The 18,975-nt window shown below is 40.7% G+C and overlaps 1 protein-coding gene across 34 annotated transcripts in view; it reads left to right on the forward strand.

Moving 5' to 3' along the window:
- The window catches only part of NEK11 (NIMA related kinase 11), a 316,552-nt gene extending 307,557 nt beyond the window's left edge, over nt 1–8,995 (forward strand). For all 34 annotated transcript variants that reach the window (XR_012430687.1, XR_012430688.1, XM_074031046.1 and 31 more), the window contains one exon: nt 8,110–8,995. Coding sequence is in view for 30 of the 34 variants with exons in the window: in XM_074031046.1 (XP_073887147.1) it covers nt 8,110–8,305 (196 nt within the window). In the remaining 4 variants the exon portion in view is untranslated. The remainder of the gene's footprint in view (nt 1–8,109) is intronic.
- The last annotated feature ends 9,980 nt before the right edge of the window (nt 8,996–18,975 follow it).

Consider the following 18,975-nt stretch of genomic DNA (forward strand, 5'->3'; position numbering starts at 1 on the left):
ATTTTTATCATATTAATATGGCTACCCTAGATTTCTTTTGGTTATTATTTGCCTGGTAGCTTTGTGAAAAATTATTTTACTTTTAATCTTTCAGTGCTCTCATGTTGTAGGTGTATTTCTTGTAACAACGCCTAGCTGGATTTTGTTTTTCAGTCAGTGAGTCTAGTCCATCTGCATTTACTATGATTATGAATGATGGTGGGTATTTAAGTCACAATTAAAATAATATTTTTAGAAATGGTGTTTAACAGTATATTAAACCAACGCTTGCACTCAGGATCATGCCTAGGGTGAACTGAGCAAGAGGGAAGTGCTGTTGACAGAGGCCTTCAAGGCACATGCTCCATCTGAGCAGGCTGCAGGCTATGGAAGCATCTATCAGTTCACCTGCCTATTTCTGGAGAGAGAGCTGTTCTGTCTTTGCCCACCTGATTCAGAGACAGCCATTTGAAACACTACACATGGAGAATTTTAAACCTCTTTCTGTAAAATGTATCCTTAATGAAGATTCCCGATGCTTGTTAGCACCAAATGATGGTTGAAATGACAATATTAAAGGTAAAGTACATTGTACCATTCCATTCCTGCAGTGACTCATACATATTTAATGTGCAGAGATTTCTTATATTCCATAAAATCATTTTCAGGGTTTTCTTAAACTATGCCTGTGTTCTTTTAAGGCTTTCTGGTAAACCAGGTTTTCATGATTATTTCTAAGAAATTACATGTTTTTCACTCCCACTGTGTCACTAGTCTCCTGGTGTCTTTTTTTTCAAATTCATCCAGAGAAGTTAAAAAAACTAAAATAGTATCTTAACCAAGATAGAGCTACAAAATTGTTTGAGGCTTCCAGTTTAACAGAAATAGGATTGCTGTGCAATTCACCACTGAGGAAGCAACAATAACGTGCATGATAGTAAAATAATAGCTATCACGATAAGGGGTGTGTGTGTATATATGTATGCATGTATGTGTGTATATGAAATCCCCACTTAAATATAAGAAACCCAAGGCACAGAAAATTTAAGTATTTTACTCCATTCCAATGCTATAACAAAATGCTTCAGACTGGCCAATTTATAAACAACAGGAATTTTATGGTAAATGACTTTTACCTCAATTTTTAAAAAAGAATTTAAAAATTTATGTATACAAAGAAGTGACCAGGGGAATTGGCCATATGAAAGTCATTGATACCATAGCAAGAGTAGTTTCAGGGAAAAAGAGAGGACCAAGACTCAAGAGGAGTGGATTGACAAAGAGTGTGCAGTAAAAAAGCAACAAATAAAACTCTTTCAAGAAGTTTTGTTGGGAATAGAGATCAAAGTGATGGGTTGAGAAGGGGATGAGCCTTGGGGGATGTGGAGATTAAAGGAGGTTTTATTGTTTAGGAAAAGATAGAGCAGGTCATGTGTGTACCCTGACAGGAAAGATCCAGTAGAGGTAGAAAGTGATTGTGAGGTAAAGAGAGAAGATGACTGCAGGAGGGAATGTCACTGTGATGGTGACAGAGGCCAGAATCCAGAGCACTCAGGTAGAGTTTTTTCTTTGATAGGAGCAGGGAGGATCCCTTAATTAGGCACAGAAGAGGAGGTCAAGTATATAGTTACTGATCCAAATAAGTGGGCAGTTTGAGTACTGGGAAAATGGAATGTTTACATGATTGTTTTGGTTTTCCATTTGAGAAAATAGGTAAGGTCATTGGCTGAGAACCAGGGTGACAGTCCAACCTTACATTCTCCTTCCACACTGCCCCGGCAGAGTATCTCTGTGAGGGCTTCACCTATGCAGCAGACTTCTGTCTGAACACTAGGCTTTTGCATACATCCTCTGAAACCTAGGCATATGCTTCCAAGCCACTTTCATTCTTGCATTCTGTGCACCTGCAGTCTTAACACTATGTAGAAGCTGCCATAGCTTATGGCTGGCACCATCTGGAGCTCTGGCCTGAGCTGGGCCTCTTTGAACCAAGGCTGAAACCAGAGCAGCTGGGATGTGAGGAGCAGTGTCCTGAGGCTGTGCAGGGCAGTAGGTCCCTTAGCCTGGCTCCTGAACCCATTCTTCCCTCCTAGGCCTCTGGGCCTGTCATGAGAGGGGCTGCCATGAATATCATTGAAATGCTTTTAAAGCCTCTTCCTCATTGTCTGGATATTTACACTTGACCCACTTTTAGGTATGCAAGTATCTCTAGCAAGTGGTTGCTCCATAGCCTGCTTGAATTTCTCTCCCCCCAAAAAAGCTTTTTCTCTCTTTGTCATATGTAGGCTGCAAATTTTCCAAACTTTTATGCTCTTCTTCCCTTTTAAATATAAATTCCAAATTTCATCGTTTCTTTGCTCCAATATCTGAACATATGTTGTTAGAAGCAGCCAGGCCACATCTTGAAGGCTTTGCTGCTTAGATATTTCTTCCAACAGATACCCTCAATCATCACTTTGAAGTTCAAACTTCCACAGATCCCTAGGGCATGGACAGAATGCAACTAAGCTCTTTGCTAAGGCATAACACCTGTGACCTTTGCTCCAGTTCCCAATAAGTTCCTCATTTCCATCTGACACCTTGTCAGCCTGGACTTCACTGTTCATATCACTATCAGCACTATAAAACCTTATAAAAGGTTCTGGTCACAACCATTTAACCAGTCTCTAGGAAGTTCTAAACTTTTCCTCATCTTCCTGTCTTCTTCTGAGCTATCTGAATTCTTCCAATTTCTGCCCATTACCCAGGTTCCAAAGCTGCTTCCACATTTTCAGGAATCTTTATAGCAATACCCCTCTCCTTGGTATCAATTTTCTGTATTAGACTATTGTTGCATTGCTATAAAGAAATACCTGAGACTGGGTAATTTATAAAGAAAGAGGTTTAATTGGCTCATGGTTTTCCAGCCTGTACAAGCATAGCACCAATATCTGCTTGGCTTCTGGGAAGACCTCAGGGAGCTTTTACTCATGGCAGAAGGGGAAGTGGGAGCAGGCATGTAACATAGCAGTAGCAAGACAGAGAGAATGGGGAGGGGAGAGGTGCCACACTTTAGAATAACCAGATCTTGTGAGAATTCATTCCTTATCACAAGGACAGCACCAAGCCATGAGGGAACAGCTCTCCAGACCCAAACACCTCCCACCAGGCCCCACTCCCGACACTGGGGATTACAATTCAACATGAGATTTGTGCAGGGACAGGTATCCAAACTATATCAGTCCCTTATAATCCTTTTTTATTTCTGATGCATCTGTTGTAATGTCTCCACTTTTATTTCTGTTTTGATTTATTATTTGTGTATTTTCTTTTTTTTCATAGTTAGTCTGGCTAGGGCTTTCTCAATCGTGTTTTGTTTTTCAAATGACCAACTCTTGGTTTGATTAAATTTTTTCTATGTTTTTTATTCCCTATTTGATTTATTTTTATTCTGATCTTTTGCAAAAATAAATTAATGGTACTATATAAAACTAAAAATATTCTACACAGCAAAAGAAATAATTAACAAAGGAGAAGACAACCTACAGACTGGGAAAAAATATTTGCAAACCACGTATCTAATAAGTGGTTAATATCCAAAATTTATAAAAACTCTTACACCTTAACTGCAAAAAGCCAAATAACTCAGTTTTTAAAATGGGCAGAGGCGGTGGCTCAAGCCTGTAATTGCAGCACTTTGCTAGGCCAAGATGGGCGGATCACGAGGTCAAGAGATTGAGACCATCCTGGCTAACACGGTGAAACCTCGTCTCTACTAAAAAATCCAAAAAACTAGCTAGGCGAGGTGGCGGGTGCCTGTAGTCCCAGCTACTCGGGAGGCTGAGGCAGGAGAATGGCGTGAACCCGGGAGGCGGAGCTTGCAGTGACCTGAGATCCAGCCACTGCACTCCAGCCTGGGCGACAGAGCGAGACTCCATCTCAAAAAAAAAAAAAAAGGGCAGAGGACCTGAACAGATATCTCTCCAAAGATGACATTAAAATGGCCAAAAGATATATGAAAAGGTGCTAAATGTCACTAATCATCAGAAAAATGCAAATTAAAACCCATGAAATACCACCTCACACCCCTGAGAATATCTGTTATCAAAAAGAAGAAATGACAAATGTTGGTGTGGAGAAAAGAGAACCCTAATATATACAGCTGGGGGACAGTAGACTGGTACAGGCACTATGGAAAACAATATAAAGGTTCCTAAAGAAATTAAAAATATAACTACCAATGACCCAGCAAATCCCTCTTCCCAAAGGAGAAGAAAATACCACTTCATCAGGATATCTCCCATGTTCATTGCAACATTGTTCACAATAGCCAAGATATGGAAACAACCTAAATATCTATCAATAGAGAAGTCATAAAGAAAGGGTGGCATAGATATACAATGGAATATTATTCAGCCTTATAAAAGGAGATCCTGTCATTTGCCACAACATGGAAAGACCTGGAGGACATTATGCTAAGTGAAAAACAGCCAGACACAGGAAGAAAAATATTGCATGACCTCACTTACATATGGAATATTAAAAAAAATAAAAAGAGTTCAAGTACACAGAGATAGAGAATGAAACAATGGTTACCTCAGGCAGGGTTGGTAGGGGAGAGGAAATGAGAGAATGTAGGTCAAAGGATACAAAACAGTAGATAGGTAGGATGGGCAAGTCTAGAGATCTCATGTGCAATATGAGGACTAAAATTAATAAAATTGTATTGGGAATTTTTGTTAAATAAGTAGATTTTAGCTGTTCTTGTCATTAAAAAGTAACTATGTGAGGTCATAGATATATTAATCTGCTTCACTATAGTAACCATTTTATTATCTATGTGTATCCCCAAACATCATGTTGTAAACCTCAAATATACACAATAAAATTTAAAAATCAAAAATAAAATATGTTTTAAAAGAATAAAGGCAAACATTTGAGATAGTCATTTGGGGAGGAAAATAAACATACTGGGGAGATATGGTAAGATGGTTGGGTAGTGCTGAGCACCATTGTGAATCAAGATTATCATCTTAAATGAGAGACTTGGTACATTTGGATGCTTTTCTCCGTAAATATTCTCTTGTTTGGGTACAGCCATGGAGTAGGTATATGACTGAGTTTAGACATTAGGTCTTTGCCAAACAAAGGGAAAAGGGGTGGAAAAAGTCAAAGGTATTTGCAAGATAATGGTTGTGATGATGGGCCATGAAATATAACTGTGAGGAGGTGGGGAGTGAGTATATGAGGTTACAAAGGGAGTGAGTAATTATTATCATGGGGGTGGAGTCGAAGGAATGAAGGGCACCATGAAGTGGAAGATTGGCTGGTAAGTATGGTGGGAGGGCATAGAGGGGGTGGTTAGAGAGTAGGAGGCGTGAAATCAATTTCAGAGGTCATGTAGTCATTGGCACTGAGGAGGTCAATTGATATGATCATGGGAATGGGCAACTCAGGTAGGGTAAAAGAAATGACGGCTGAATGTGAGGCAGTTCAAAACCAGAGACAGCAAGGATACAGAAGTCAAGAATGATGACAAGAGTACAAGGTGGAAGAAAGAGAGTGGGCTAGTCACTGAAGTAATCAATGTATGAAGGGAATGACCAGGGTTTGGTACATGTCAGCAAAATAAACGCCTGATTTTGGGGGTAACTGAGGTGACTAGGGATGTCAGGCATGCTGGAATCAGTCCTGATAATCTCATGACAGAAGGTGGGAAACCTATTGTGGAGCCTAGGGCTGCTGGTTTCTCCAGCATCTGGTGTTTTAAGATCAGCATTTGAGTCCGAACTCCACCACACTAACTGTGGAGCTTGTGAAAGACTACTAAAAACCAACTTATTCTCATCTGTAAAATGAAGACAAATGTTTAATGAATTGCCTAGTTCACAAGGAGCATTTGATATAATGAATGCAAAAGCACTTTGCAAGCTCTAAAGGGCTATAGAAATGTTAGTTAAAATTAAAAATTTATGTCTTGCATTGTCATTACTAGCCTTTAAACCAGAGCTAGAAGAATTACTTATTCATCTCTTTATATGCCACAATACATAACACATATCCTATGATTTAGAGATTACAAGGTTGAATAACACTGAATAATAAAAGCTTATAAAATGAATGAGTCTATGACTAATGTCTCCAATGTTATTATCAACATTACCATCATTACTGTTAAGCATTAATGCTTCAAAAATTGTGAAAAAAGGCTGGGCGCGGTGGCTCACGCTTGTAATCCCAGCACTTTGGGAGGCCAAGGTGGGCAGATTACCTGAGGTCAGGAGTTCAAGACCAGCCTGGCCAACATGGTGAAATTCCGTCTCTACCAAAAATACAAAAATTAGCCGGGCATGGTGGCAGGCGCCTGTAATCCCAGCTACTCAGGAGGCTGAAGCAGAAGAATCACTTGAACCCGGGAGGTGGAGTTTGCAGTGAGCCGAGATCACACCATTGCACTCCAGCCTGGGGGACCAGATTGAGACTTCATCTCAAAATAAATAAATAAAAATAAAAAATTTTTTTAAAATTGTGAAAAAATACACATCCTGGTTTTTCTTTTTACCAAATCCATTGAAATGAAGAAAAAGAAGTATTTCTTCAAGTTAAAGTCACACATTTATACACTCTGACCTAATAATCTCATTCCCATAACATTTTTATCATTTAATCAAGCACAACATATATTTACTCTTTTCTCTGTTCTTCAGAGAAAAGTGCAGAAACCCTAAGTACGCACATAAATTTTTAGAGTGAACACACACATGTAATAGCCCAACTCCTAAAAATTTGATGTCATAAAATATTCCTCTAAAATGAAAAAGCCTAATGTCTGAAGATGAGATATTCATATTATGTTATAGTGAAAAGAAGCGAAAAAAGCTCATTATTTGGTGAAGGGATAATGGAGTAAATATTAGCAAATAAATTCAGTGGAACAATATGGGGCCATTAAGAACGACAACTGTGAAGAACCCAAAACTAAATCCACCAACTTTAATTCCCCTGAGTTAAGCGGGTAGAAGAACTATGAGAAGCAGCCTGGTATAAGGTGATAAAGCATAGGGGAGGTAGGTCAAAGATGGTCAGAAAATGCAGAGTACAGAGCGCTTGCAGGCCCCACATAAAGACATTCACATTAAAACATTTAAAAATAATGAAGATAAAACATGGTATTGTTGTGGGCCAAATTTTGCCCATAGGTCTTTAGTTTGTGACCCTTTCTGGAGATAGAGGAAAACAGTCAATGGTGAAATAAACACACTAGATATGGCAATGTGATTATAACATAAAGATTATGTTGACATAAGGACAAACACTGGAGGTGTGGAAAAAATGAATGTTGGCCTTGTTGGAAACTTGGCCAAATAACTTTGCCCCTTTTAAGCCTCAGTTTCTTCATATGTAAAATAGGGATTTAAAAAATCGCGTCCTTCGTAAAGCTGTTGTAAGGGTTAAGTGTGATTGTAAGGGCAAAGTGAGTAGAAAAGAGCCTGGCAAGTGGCAAATAAAACTATTCTCCCTCTCATTTTCCTCCTCCTCCTCCTCATTGTTATTTTGTTATTATTAACTATTTCAGGATTTTATATCCCACAATCCTGTTTCCCTTTGTTCTACTAACTCCAGCCACAATAGCTTTCTTGTTATTTTTCCAGTATGTTTTAGCCTTAGGGCCCAAATTCTCTAGCCCCTGGTATTTCTCTTACTTCCTAAGAGCTTTTGCTTAAATGATACTTCCTCAGAAGGATTTTCCTGCCTGCCTCATCCTGCTTTTTCTTCATTGCACTTAGAACCATCTGTTATCTTATGTGTATATGTGTTATATATACATACGTTTATATAAACACATATGTGTGTATATCTGTGTATTATATATATAGACACACACAAGGGCAGGACTTTGCCTAACTTGTTTACTGCTATATTCCCAGTTCCTTGAAGGGTACCTGGCACATAATAGACATTGAGGCATTATTTGTTGAATATTGTTAAATGTTTAAAAAAGGGCACAGTTTAGACATTGTGCCCTTTTTCCCCCTTTTATTCTAAATCCCAGAATGACAATGTTTGTAAAATCAATGATTTAAAAGCACATTTTCCTGCAGGTGATCTTAATACGTAACTCTTCATAATCTTTTGTAACTTTTTTGGCAGATCAGCCATGCAGAAGCTGGGGACAGAAGTATTTGAAGAGGTCTATAATTACCTCAAGAGAGCAAGGCATCAGAATGCTAGCGAAGCAGAGATCCGGGAGCGTTTGGAAAAAGTGGTGCCTCGAGCCAGCGACTGTTTTGAAGTGGACCAGCTCCTGTACTTTGAAGAGCAGTTGCTGATCACGATGGGAAAATAACCTACTCTCCAGAACCATCTCTAGGCAACAGTCAAAAAGAAGCAGGAGTTCAAGTGGACAAATGTATGTGAAAATTCATTTAACATAGAAGCTGAACTCTATTATGGGGAATGGATACAAAAGCAGAGCTCTCATATTGACTTTCAATTCCTCGTCAGAAGTACTGGCTTCTTTAGAGAGCGGTGAGCATGGCTGCCTGTGCTTGGAGTCATAAGTGTTATTTGGACTATACCCTGAGATAAGCTTGTAGATCAAGTTTGGCTCTCTTGTAAAGCATTTCTCTCATGTGCACCCTCAGGGCTTCCAGCAGAATTGAGTCACCCTGACAATGACCTGGGAGAAGCCATGTGCTCTTCATCATTTTCAGCTGGAGGACAGAGCTCAGTGCCTGACTGCCTAGGGTCTCGTGGACTGTGGGCAGCCAGCCAGTGAAGGTCACTGGACCCTAGCCTACAACATGCTGAGCTGCAGCCCAGAAGCCAGACATACCTGTCTTAGCTGACGTGTTTTTGGTCCACTTTTGCCCTTCCATGACTAACAAGGAAGAAATGTATGTATTTCATACACACACAAGGACCTGGATTAAAAATCCAAAGAGTGATTCTCTTCTATGATTTATTTCAAACTCATCCATAGATAATTCAAGATTTGTATTCAAAATAAACATAGTTTTCACAGTTACAAAATAAATCACCTATTTTATCTTTTCCTTATGTAAAACTTTCTTATTGAATGCAACATATCCATCCTTTGATAATTATTACTTAGAGCCAGTAATATTTGGTTAATTTGGTGCCTGTTGGGTACCAGTACTGTACTTAGTAGTTTAAGGGCCTTCATTGGATCTTTGCACTAACTCGACAGAGAGAGAGTGAAAGAGAGAGAAAGAGGGAGACAGAGAGACAGACAACAGAAAGAGAGATGCTCAGGTTAGGTAATTTGCTTAGGTTAGGTTAGGTAATTAACTCAGCTGCAAGAAGCAGAGTTGGCATTACCAACCAGGTCTGTCTCATTCCAGAATCCATACTCTTAACCACTGTCTATCAGAATTTTCAACCATGGAGCTACATTAGATTTGCTTGTGAAGCTTTTTAAACATAGACACATTTAAATATACTGTTAATGAAAAAATTATTCTGACACTTACTGAAATGGCAAAAAGACTGTACTCAGGACTATTTTGATAGGTATCAACAATATTGCAATATGGGAGAGGCACTGGGCTCAACTCTGAAGTTTCTTTGCTGAAGCAAAGAAAACTAGAGATTATTAGCCAATTAGCAGGATAGGAGCCTTGGCGGATGGAAAATTTCTAAGAGGAGTATTCAAAGGTTAGGGGTTGTATTCGTCTGTTTAGTGTTGCTATAAAAGAATACCAGGACTGAGTAATTCATAAAGTAAGGAAGTTTATTTCACTCACGGTTTTGTAGGCTGAGAAGTTCAAGGGCATGGCCCTGGCTTCTGGCGAAAGCTGGCGTGCTCCCTCACAACACGGCAGTGAAGGGGAAGTGGATGAGTACGAATACAGGGAAACCTAAGGGGTGTCCTGGCATTATAACAGCCACACTTCCGGGAAATAATCGATTCCCACAAGAAGTAATCCAGCCTAGAGAGCAAGAACTCACTCACTACTCCGGATCTGTACCACAGCTATTTATGAGGGTGCTCCCCCATAACCCAAACATTTTCCACTAGGCCCCACTTCCCAACATCACCGCTTTGGGGATCAAATTTCAATGTAAGTTTTGGAGGGGCAAATATTCAAACCATGGCAGGGAGACTCCTGCTAAACTGACTTAAGGCTCCCGCTGAAGGCAGGCGAGGGTCATCAGAGATTGAGGGCAGGTGATGAGGAATCTGATCAGATACTGAGGGTGATCAGCTATCAAATGTGGGGGATTCTCAATAAACTGAGTTTACCAGAATTCTTGCTAAAACTGGATTTGGCAGGCTGAAGACAGAGCCAAGAATGAGTCCTCATAAAAAGAGGGCTCAAAAGAGCCTGTCTAAAGTTTGGTCAAGGAGATAATCTTCATCAATACCCAGACCCACCCCACTCCCTTCTCTGGGAAGATAAGGGGCTAAAACATATCTATTGTTTCAGAACTATATGGGTGAATTTGATGCCCACAGTACTGTTATTCACTTTTCTGCCTCCTGCTGATGACTGAGGAAACTAAGAGAGGTTCTTTATCTTACTAACCTGTTATCAGTGGTGCTGTGCTTCCTGCATGATGCACTCCTTTAAACCAGTGATTCTCACATTTGAGCATGCATTTGAATCACCTGGAGTGCTTGCTGAAGCATAGATTGGTGAATTCCATCACCAGCGTTTCTGATTCAAGAGGTCAGGGTTTCTAACACATTTCCAAGTGGTGCCAGTGCCACTGGTACCACACAGAACCACTGTTTAAGACCTTTCTTTCTGTTGTCTCTCTTCTCCCCCTCCCTCTTTTTGGAACAGTGGTTTGGCTGCTCTTAATTGGGGGCTTAATTAATCTCACATATTGGAAGGTGGTATGAGGACTTCAAAGAAGGCTCCAAAGATTTCAAATACTTCACAGCAAGTATAAACAAGTAGTAATTGGGGTGGAGTGGTAGGGGAGTCAGTGTGAATAACTTGAGAGAACTTAATGGGCTTATTTTAAGGACAAAGGGGCATGGTCACTGTGCCCTAACACTCTACCCTGTGGCTTCACTTCTATCCCTGCCCAGCGACCAAAGGAACCAACCAGGTGAACCCACAATTTCTCTAGTGCTCAAGGGTTGTGAACATCACTCTTCTGAGTTCCCACAATTCCCTTACACTATGGAGAGGTATTGGGGCTGCACAAATCTTCACTCTGCCTCTTCCCAAAGCTAACAATGCTCGTTCTCACCCTCCCTCCCTGCATACTGGAGAATGATTCCTGGCTGGGAGGCTGGCGGACAGGACCATGTATGTGCTCTCACAGCCCCTGTGTCTGCAGCAGGAAAAGCAGACCTCAAATACTGGCTTCTGGAGGTGGGATCGGAGACTTTTCAGAATTTGGAACTTGAGTGTGTTTCCCAAGTCAAAATCTAGGGCCCATGGTTGTTGCCATGGTAGAACACTGAAAATCAGGTTTGCCCTGGGAAACCTGCGATGATGGGGGCATGTGACCACACTGCTGCTGACAGCGGGCATGCAAATTGCCATCATGTTAACAGGGACGAGATCTCACCCCAGAAAATGCTCCCCAGAGCCCACATGCCCTTTTGTGACCAACCAGATTGCAAATATGACTGGAAGAGCAGGGACCATAATATTACCCCAGTTAATAAAAATTGCTGAATCTTCTTGTTAATGTTTTTCATAACATTAGAACAGAACAAAACTTGTGTGCTGGGTCCTAAGGGGATATAGCTAGATTTTCAAATAGTCTCTTTCACAAACAGAGTCACATTCCTATACCTTGCATTTCAGAACATGGTTCTTAGAAGACAGGTCAGACTAAAAACAGCTTACTCTCCAGGGATTTGTGTTATGCACTTCATCAGGCTTAAAAGAAAAAAGAGCTAGGAAGAAATATCATTTTGCATCATAGCTCCATGCCTCTAAAGAGAAGCTCACTCAAATTTACTTTCATTTGGTTCACTGGGGTGGGAGTGGGGAACAAGATTTAACAGTACTTGAAGGTTAAATCTTTGACTTATCGTCATTGGGAAAATGCTTTCTCCTTCAGCTACACTCAATCTTAATTTTGAACCACTTCAAATTGTATTAATAACTATCCAACTGCAAGATGGTGGGGGAAATTGACTAAGGAGTTAAACTAGGAAGTTTCTTGCTATGAAACAGTTACTATGAGCAAATAAAGGGAACCTGCTAGCTTGCTACTTTGTAAAAAATATATACATATATATTTCAAAAATGCCAATTGACCTTTCTGCTTTCTATTTATACAGAGGAAATGCCACCAGCTATTTTGGGTGATGCAGAGATAAAGCACACAAAGGAGAGTGCTGGAAGTTAATTATTTAATGTCTTTGGGGCTGAAGTTGGAGCAAAGCTCTAGGTATATTTTAAGAGTCCAGCCATCACAGTGGGCTCAGGGTAAAGGAGGTTGACAAATTAAGCAGTAGCTCAACAGGGGGAAATATACCACATTCCTCTTTCAAGAATGATGGGTTCACTAGTTAGTGTATCAGAAGGGAATGGGGCCAGGCCACTAAGGGGATAAACAGAAACAGGCAAACAGAAGGAGAAGGTGTGGGGCTGGGGGAAGGAGAGAGGCACAGCAGAGCAAAAAATGTTTTAAAGTACTTCTGCCACACCTGTGTAAGGAAAAAAATTGAACTTGATAGCAGATGACTTGGACTCCAGGCCTACTCTTACCATTTACTGTGTGATCTAAGGCAAAAAAAAGTGATTTCCTCTGAATCTGTTTCCTACCCGTGTCTGAAGATTGCCGTAAAGAATAAATAATACAATAGGTTGAATCACATGAAATTGCCAATGCGATTCAGCCTAATGTGTTGAAGTGCTTTAAATGCCATAAAATGTTCTCAACTTTGAGGGAAAAAATCATTAAATGTATTGTCATCTTCCACCATTGGAGATTCATCCCTGAAGACTTCCTTAGGTTTCTATTATTACCATCCAAATGCACCCTGAAAGATAAACACTTTTAGCCATTTTCAGCTAGCACTTAACAAGAAATTAGCCGAGAGCCAGCTAAGAGCTGACAGAACCATGAGGAAGACAACCAGCCTTGCTTCCTTTCAGTGCCTCAGCCCACTTTACAGTTCATGAATCTGCAACACCACAGTGTTCATCATCGCCAGAAATCTCAGGATGCTCAAGTTTTCCTTAACTTCAGAAGGAAGTTCAGAAATTTGGTTCAACAAATATACATTATAAAATTATATATTCACAAATATTCACTAGGAGTACCATAGTTATTAACATGTATACAGAATTGAAAACGTGACTCCAATAGGAATATTTTCTTTTTTATTTCATTTATTCATTTATTTTTGAGACAGAGTCTCACTCTGTCGCCCAGGCTAAAGTGAAGCGGTGCGATCTTGGCTCACCACAACCTCCGCCTCCCGGGTTCAAGCGATTCTCCTGCCTCAGCCTCCCGAGTAGCTGGGATTACAGGCACCTGCCACTACACCTAGCTAATATTTTTTGTACTTTTAGTAAAGACAGGGTTTCACCATGTTGGCCAGGCTGGTCTTGAACTCCTGACCTCAGGTGATCCGCCTGCCTCGGCCTCCCAAAGTGCTGGGATTACAGGCGCGAGCCACCCGCGCCCGGCCCCAATAGGAATATTTTCAAAGTAGATTTTTAGGTTTAGTTCAGGAGACAATCTTTCAACAGCTAGAAACATTCTTTTTTCTTCCCCAAATATTGGCTTTTCCCACTTTGATAGTTTGAATTTTTAATCCCAATTTAGCCCTCCCTATACCCCTGACCGTTGCCTTATAACTCTGTAGTTCTCAATATTTCCCCACTTCTTGACTCTTGAGTTTGGTCATGGAACTTGTTTTGGCTGAGGAATGGACTAAGGGGCTGGGAACGTGTCGGTGCACTGGGATATGTTCTCTTGCATCTCCCTCATCACCAGCCAGCCCGTCTATCATAGGAGGATGACAGAGGTGGAGCAGAGCCACCCCAGCCAGCCCACAGAGTGACACAGAGTCACCTCAGCCACTGCAGAGCAAAGCAGAGCTGCTCCAGGCTACGTACAAACTCCCGGGCAAGAGATACATATGTCCTGCTGCATGCTGTTCAGGATTTGTGGTTGGTGGTTATGTGGCATTATATGTCAATAAGCTAACCAACATGTCTTCCTTCTCCTGACATCACTCTCTTTATTCCTTCTCCAACACTTTTTTTTTTTTTAATCAAATCCTTGGGATTTTTTTTTTTTTTTTTTTTAGGCATTGATTTTTATAAATCTGGAGGAAGTTTGTCTCCAACTAAATTATTCTGTGGCTTCTTAGAAAAAATACGGATACCCTTTTTCAAAATGGCCCAGGTGAGTCACAAACTCTGACTTTCCCGGCCTTCAGCATATTTCAAGGTAATGTGGGATGACAGCATGGAGCCTACCTGGACCGTCTCTTCTAATTCTATTCTTTGGATTTCAGCTTAACGTGTACTGAGCTCCCATTCTGTACCAGGCACTAAGTATAGGCACATAGTTTTGAATGATAAGAATTCACCAGGCAAATAGAAGGGAGGAAAAGATCTTGCAGGCATGAGGAACACAAAGATGGAAGACACAGCCCTATAGATTCTGGGAATCTGAAATCCTTTGGTGCTGGTGGAACATGAAATATGAAAGTGATAATGTTAGGTTTAGAGAGAAGGGGATGGTGACCAGCCTCCAACATGATTTCCAATGATCCTCACTTCTGGTATATTCACGTCCTGTGTAGATCCTTCCCACACTGCCTCAGGGGCGGCCTGTGTGACCAACAGAATAATGTAGAAGTGATGGTGTGTGACTTCTGAGACTAGGTCACAAAACACACGGATTTCATCTGTATCGCCCACACTGGACGAAGCCAGCCACTATGTTGTAAGAACATGTACGCAACCCTATGGAGAGATCTCTGGGATAAAAAATTGGGGCATTTTGCCAACAGCCAGTACCACCTTGCCAGCTGTCAGTGAGCTATGGGAGCATATTCTCCAGCCCTAGTCAAGCCTACATTTGACTACAGATCTGGCTGACATCTGGACTAAAACCTTATGAGAAACCCTGAGCTAGAACCACCCCCTTTTAATTCCTGACCTACAGACACTGTGAAATAATGAATGTTTCTTGTGATGGTGTTAATACATTTTACAATATGTTTCAGCAATACATCACCAATACAGAAGGCAAAGCTCAGCTATATGCTGCCATGTTTGCTCTGCTGTGTCCTGTAGTTAGGGGCAGCCACTGCAAAGTTATTGATGAACATGATCTTTAGCTGTATCATGGCACTGGGTGGAGAGCAGGTTTGAAGAGGGTGAGACTGGAGGCAGGACAGCAGGGCAGGAGGTTTGAAAAGATGAAGGCCTGACTTGCATCTGAGGAAGTCAAGACATCCTGAGGGGAGATAATGAGAGAGAACTGAGGACTGACTGGATGGGTAGAGGAGTGATGGAGTGGTCTGTGAGGACTGGTAGTTTTATAGCGTGGGTGACTGGGCAGGAGATAGTTCATTCACAGAGCTGGGGATACAGGAAGACATGCAGATTGGGCGGTGGGAAAAATACTGAGCTCATTCCTGGGTGTTTTCAGTTTGGGGTGCTTGTGGGGTATTCAGTTAAAGAGGTCTCGGCGGCCTGGCGCGGTGGCTCACACCTATAATTCCAGCACTTTGGGAGGCCAAGGCAGGCAGATCACGAGGTCAGGTGTTCGAGGCCAACATGGTGAAACCCCATCTCTACTAAAATACAAAAATTAGCCAGGCGTGGCAGCAGGCACCTGTAATCCCAGCTACTGGAGAGGGCAAGGCAGGAGAATGGCTTGAACCTGGGAGGTGGAGGTTGCAGTGAGCCAAGATCACGCCACTGCACTCCAGCCTGGGTGACAGAGCGAGACTCTGTCTCAAAAATAAATAAATAAATAAATAAATAAATAAATAAATAAATAAATAAAAATAAAAGGTCTACGCATGGAGCTTCAGGTGTCTGGAAAATTCTGTCTTGATAGTGTGAAATGGATCTACTTAATGAACTCCAAAAACAGAGCAGTGGATAGTTTTGATGCTATACCTGCAAATAACCAAAAACAGTGTTAGCTTCTAGAAAATGCACCCCCTTTAAGGCTCCTGAATGGGATTTTAGGTTATGTGAATGCTTAAAATAATAATAATAATAAGCAACAGCATCTAGCACTTTCAGGAAGTAACTGGGTAAAATTACAGCCTCTAGCTGATAGCTGTCTGCTGGTGGCATCTCCTCCCCACTCACACCATGGTATATTCTTCTAAATTAGTAGTTCTCAACCTTGGCTCTGCATTCAAAGCACCTGGAAAATTTCATGAGGATTAAGTGGAATGGTTTAAAAATAACTGTCAGATGGCAGATGTTTGCTATCGCTTTCTTCCTGCCTAAAAAGTGAGACTACACTCTTACCTCTCTCCCTCTCCTGAACCAAAAGGGATCTTCTCATTGAAAGAGTTTTGTACAATGCAAAACTTTATTCAAATATATGTGTCTCTAAAAGATAACTCTTAAGAAACATAGCCACAATACTATCACATCTCAATTATCCATAATTCCTGTATATAAAATATCCAATCAGTATTCTCATGTCCCTCACTAGTTGAATTTTTATTTGTTCAAATTAGAATAAAGCCCAGTTGCTTCAATTGATATGTCTCCTCAATCTCTTTTAATGTATAGAGTCTACCACCATGTTTCTTTTTCCCCTGTAATTCATTTATTAATGAAACCAGGTCATTTTTCTTGTAAACTTTCCTTCAGTCTAGGATTTACTGATTGCATCCTCATGTGTTTTAAAAACAAACTTTTACAAAAAGTTTTACATTTGCAGGCCAGGTGCGGTGGCTCACTCCTGTAATCCTAATATTTTAGGAAGCGCAGGTGGGAAGATAGCTCAAGGTCAGGAGTTGGAGACCAGCTTGGGCAATATACTAAGACTCATCTATATATTTTTAAAAGCTTTTTACATTTACAGGAAAATTGTGGAAACAGTACCTAGAGTTCCCATTACTCCAACTAATTTACTCTATAATTAACATCTTACATTATGGTACATTTCTTGCAATAATGAACCAATTTTGATACATTATCATTAGACAAAGTCTATACTTTATTCAGATTTCTCTAATCCATTTAGTCATGTCATGTGTCCTTAGGCTAGTCTTTATTGTGACAGTTTCTCAGACTTTCATTGTATTTCATGATTGCTATTGACTGAATATTTTTGTTCCCCCTAAATTCATATGTTAAAATCCTAACTCCCAATTTATTGGCATTTGGAAGTAGGGCCTTTGGGAGGTGATTAGGTCATGAAGGCAGGGGCCTCACGAATTAGATTAGTGACTTTCTAAAAGAGGTGTGTACATGTCTATAAATATTTCCCTATGTAAACATATGTAGCTATATTAAGTTAAACATGAGTTAATACTGATGTCTCCAACTCAAATCCACTATTACATGGATCATTCTAGTCTCTTCCTGATATTTTAAAAAGGGGCATCTTTATATTTCTAATAATTGGTATTTAGGTTGAGATTCAACTTCAATTTTGTGAAAGAAAAATTAATAGGAGGTGAGGTATTCTTCCATCATGAAGTGCACAGTAACTGGTTGCCTTTTCATGATGTTAGCAACCATTGATGATCATTCCCTAGGATCCATTAATTCTTTAAAGTTTAAAAAAAATGTAAAATTGTTATTGGCTCCTTCTTCTTTGATTAGCTAGAATACTTAAAACAAAAATTTCCTATCATCAACTATTTAGTAGCCCTGAGGAAGCGCCCATATAAAAAAGGCAGGATGGGCTGGGCACTGTGGCTCACGCCTGTAATCCCAGCACTCTGGGAGGCCAATGTGGACAGATCACATGAGATCAGGAGTTCAAAACCAGCCTGGCCACCATGGTGAAACCCTGTCTCTACTAAAAATACAAAAATTAGCTGGGCGTGGTGGTGGGCACCTGTAAGCCCAGCTACTCAGGGAGGCTGAGGCATAAGAATCGCTTAACCCTGGGAGGCAGAGGTTGCAGTAAGCCAAGATTGCACCACTGCACTCTCTAGCCTGAGTGACAGAGCAAGACTCCATCTCAAATAAATAAATAAATAAAATAAAAAAGCATGATAAATGCTTAATTCTTTTCCTCATTATTTTAAAAATGAATTGGTTCCTTAGCATCCTCCTAGACTGACCACAGAGCTATTTTTGGTTCCATGTACCATTATGAACTTGAAGCAGCTTTTTAGGTACATGGCTCAGCCCTCTACCTCCAGCCTTGAGTCCTGGGCATTCTACCTCAGGATAGTGAAATGGGGGATGGTTGGTGGGGGTGGGGAAGTGGGGCAGAGGCAAAGAGGGATTTGAAAGGGATGGCAAGGTTGGGGGTTCTTAAGGGCTTCCATATTCCTTCATCCAGAAAAAGCTCTGGTCTCCAAAGCATTAAATTCCTGAATAGCTGTTGCCTTGGTTTTTATAGATTTCGTGTTGCCTGATTTGAGTCCATCTTTAAACGTCTCTTCAAGCAACTAGGAAAGAAAGAACAGCCTGAAGATCTGGAAAGGGCATGTTTAACCCTAAATCCTTAAAAGTAGCTAATCTAGGAAACAAGGTCACCTTTGAAATGCTGGGGAAAGGGGTAGATCACCTCTTCTCTACCTTAGCTATTAGTTACCTGAAACACCTTTGAAAAGCCACATATGTCCCTGCATTGCCTCCACAGATTCTGATTCAGTTGGTCTAGTTGGAACCCTGAAATTGGCAGTTGCTATCAGCTTTTAGAGCAAAGTGAGTGTAACATGAAGCCAGGCCATTTCCAAGTCCCCAGAATGATAGCAGGCCATCGTGGATTGTATCACACTTACAGCTTTATCACCTTGATCTGGCCGTCTGATGTTAGTAGTTGGCATGTCCACCCTGTAACTCAGAAGACTAAGCTAGGAAAAATGATGCCCAACAGTTTTCATCCTTGATGAGTGTGGCT

This window comes from Macaca fascicularis, chromosome 2, assembly GCF_037993035.2.
Source record: "Macaca fascicularis isolate 582-1 chromosome 2, T2T-MFA8v1.1".
Classification (NCBI taxonomy): domain Eukaryota; kingdom Metazoa; phylum Chordata; class Mammalia; order Primates; family Cercopithecidae; genus Macaca; species Macaca fascicularis.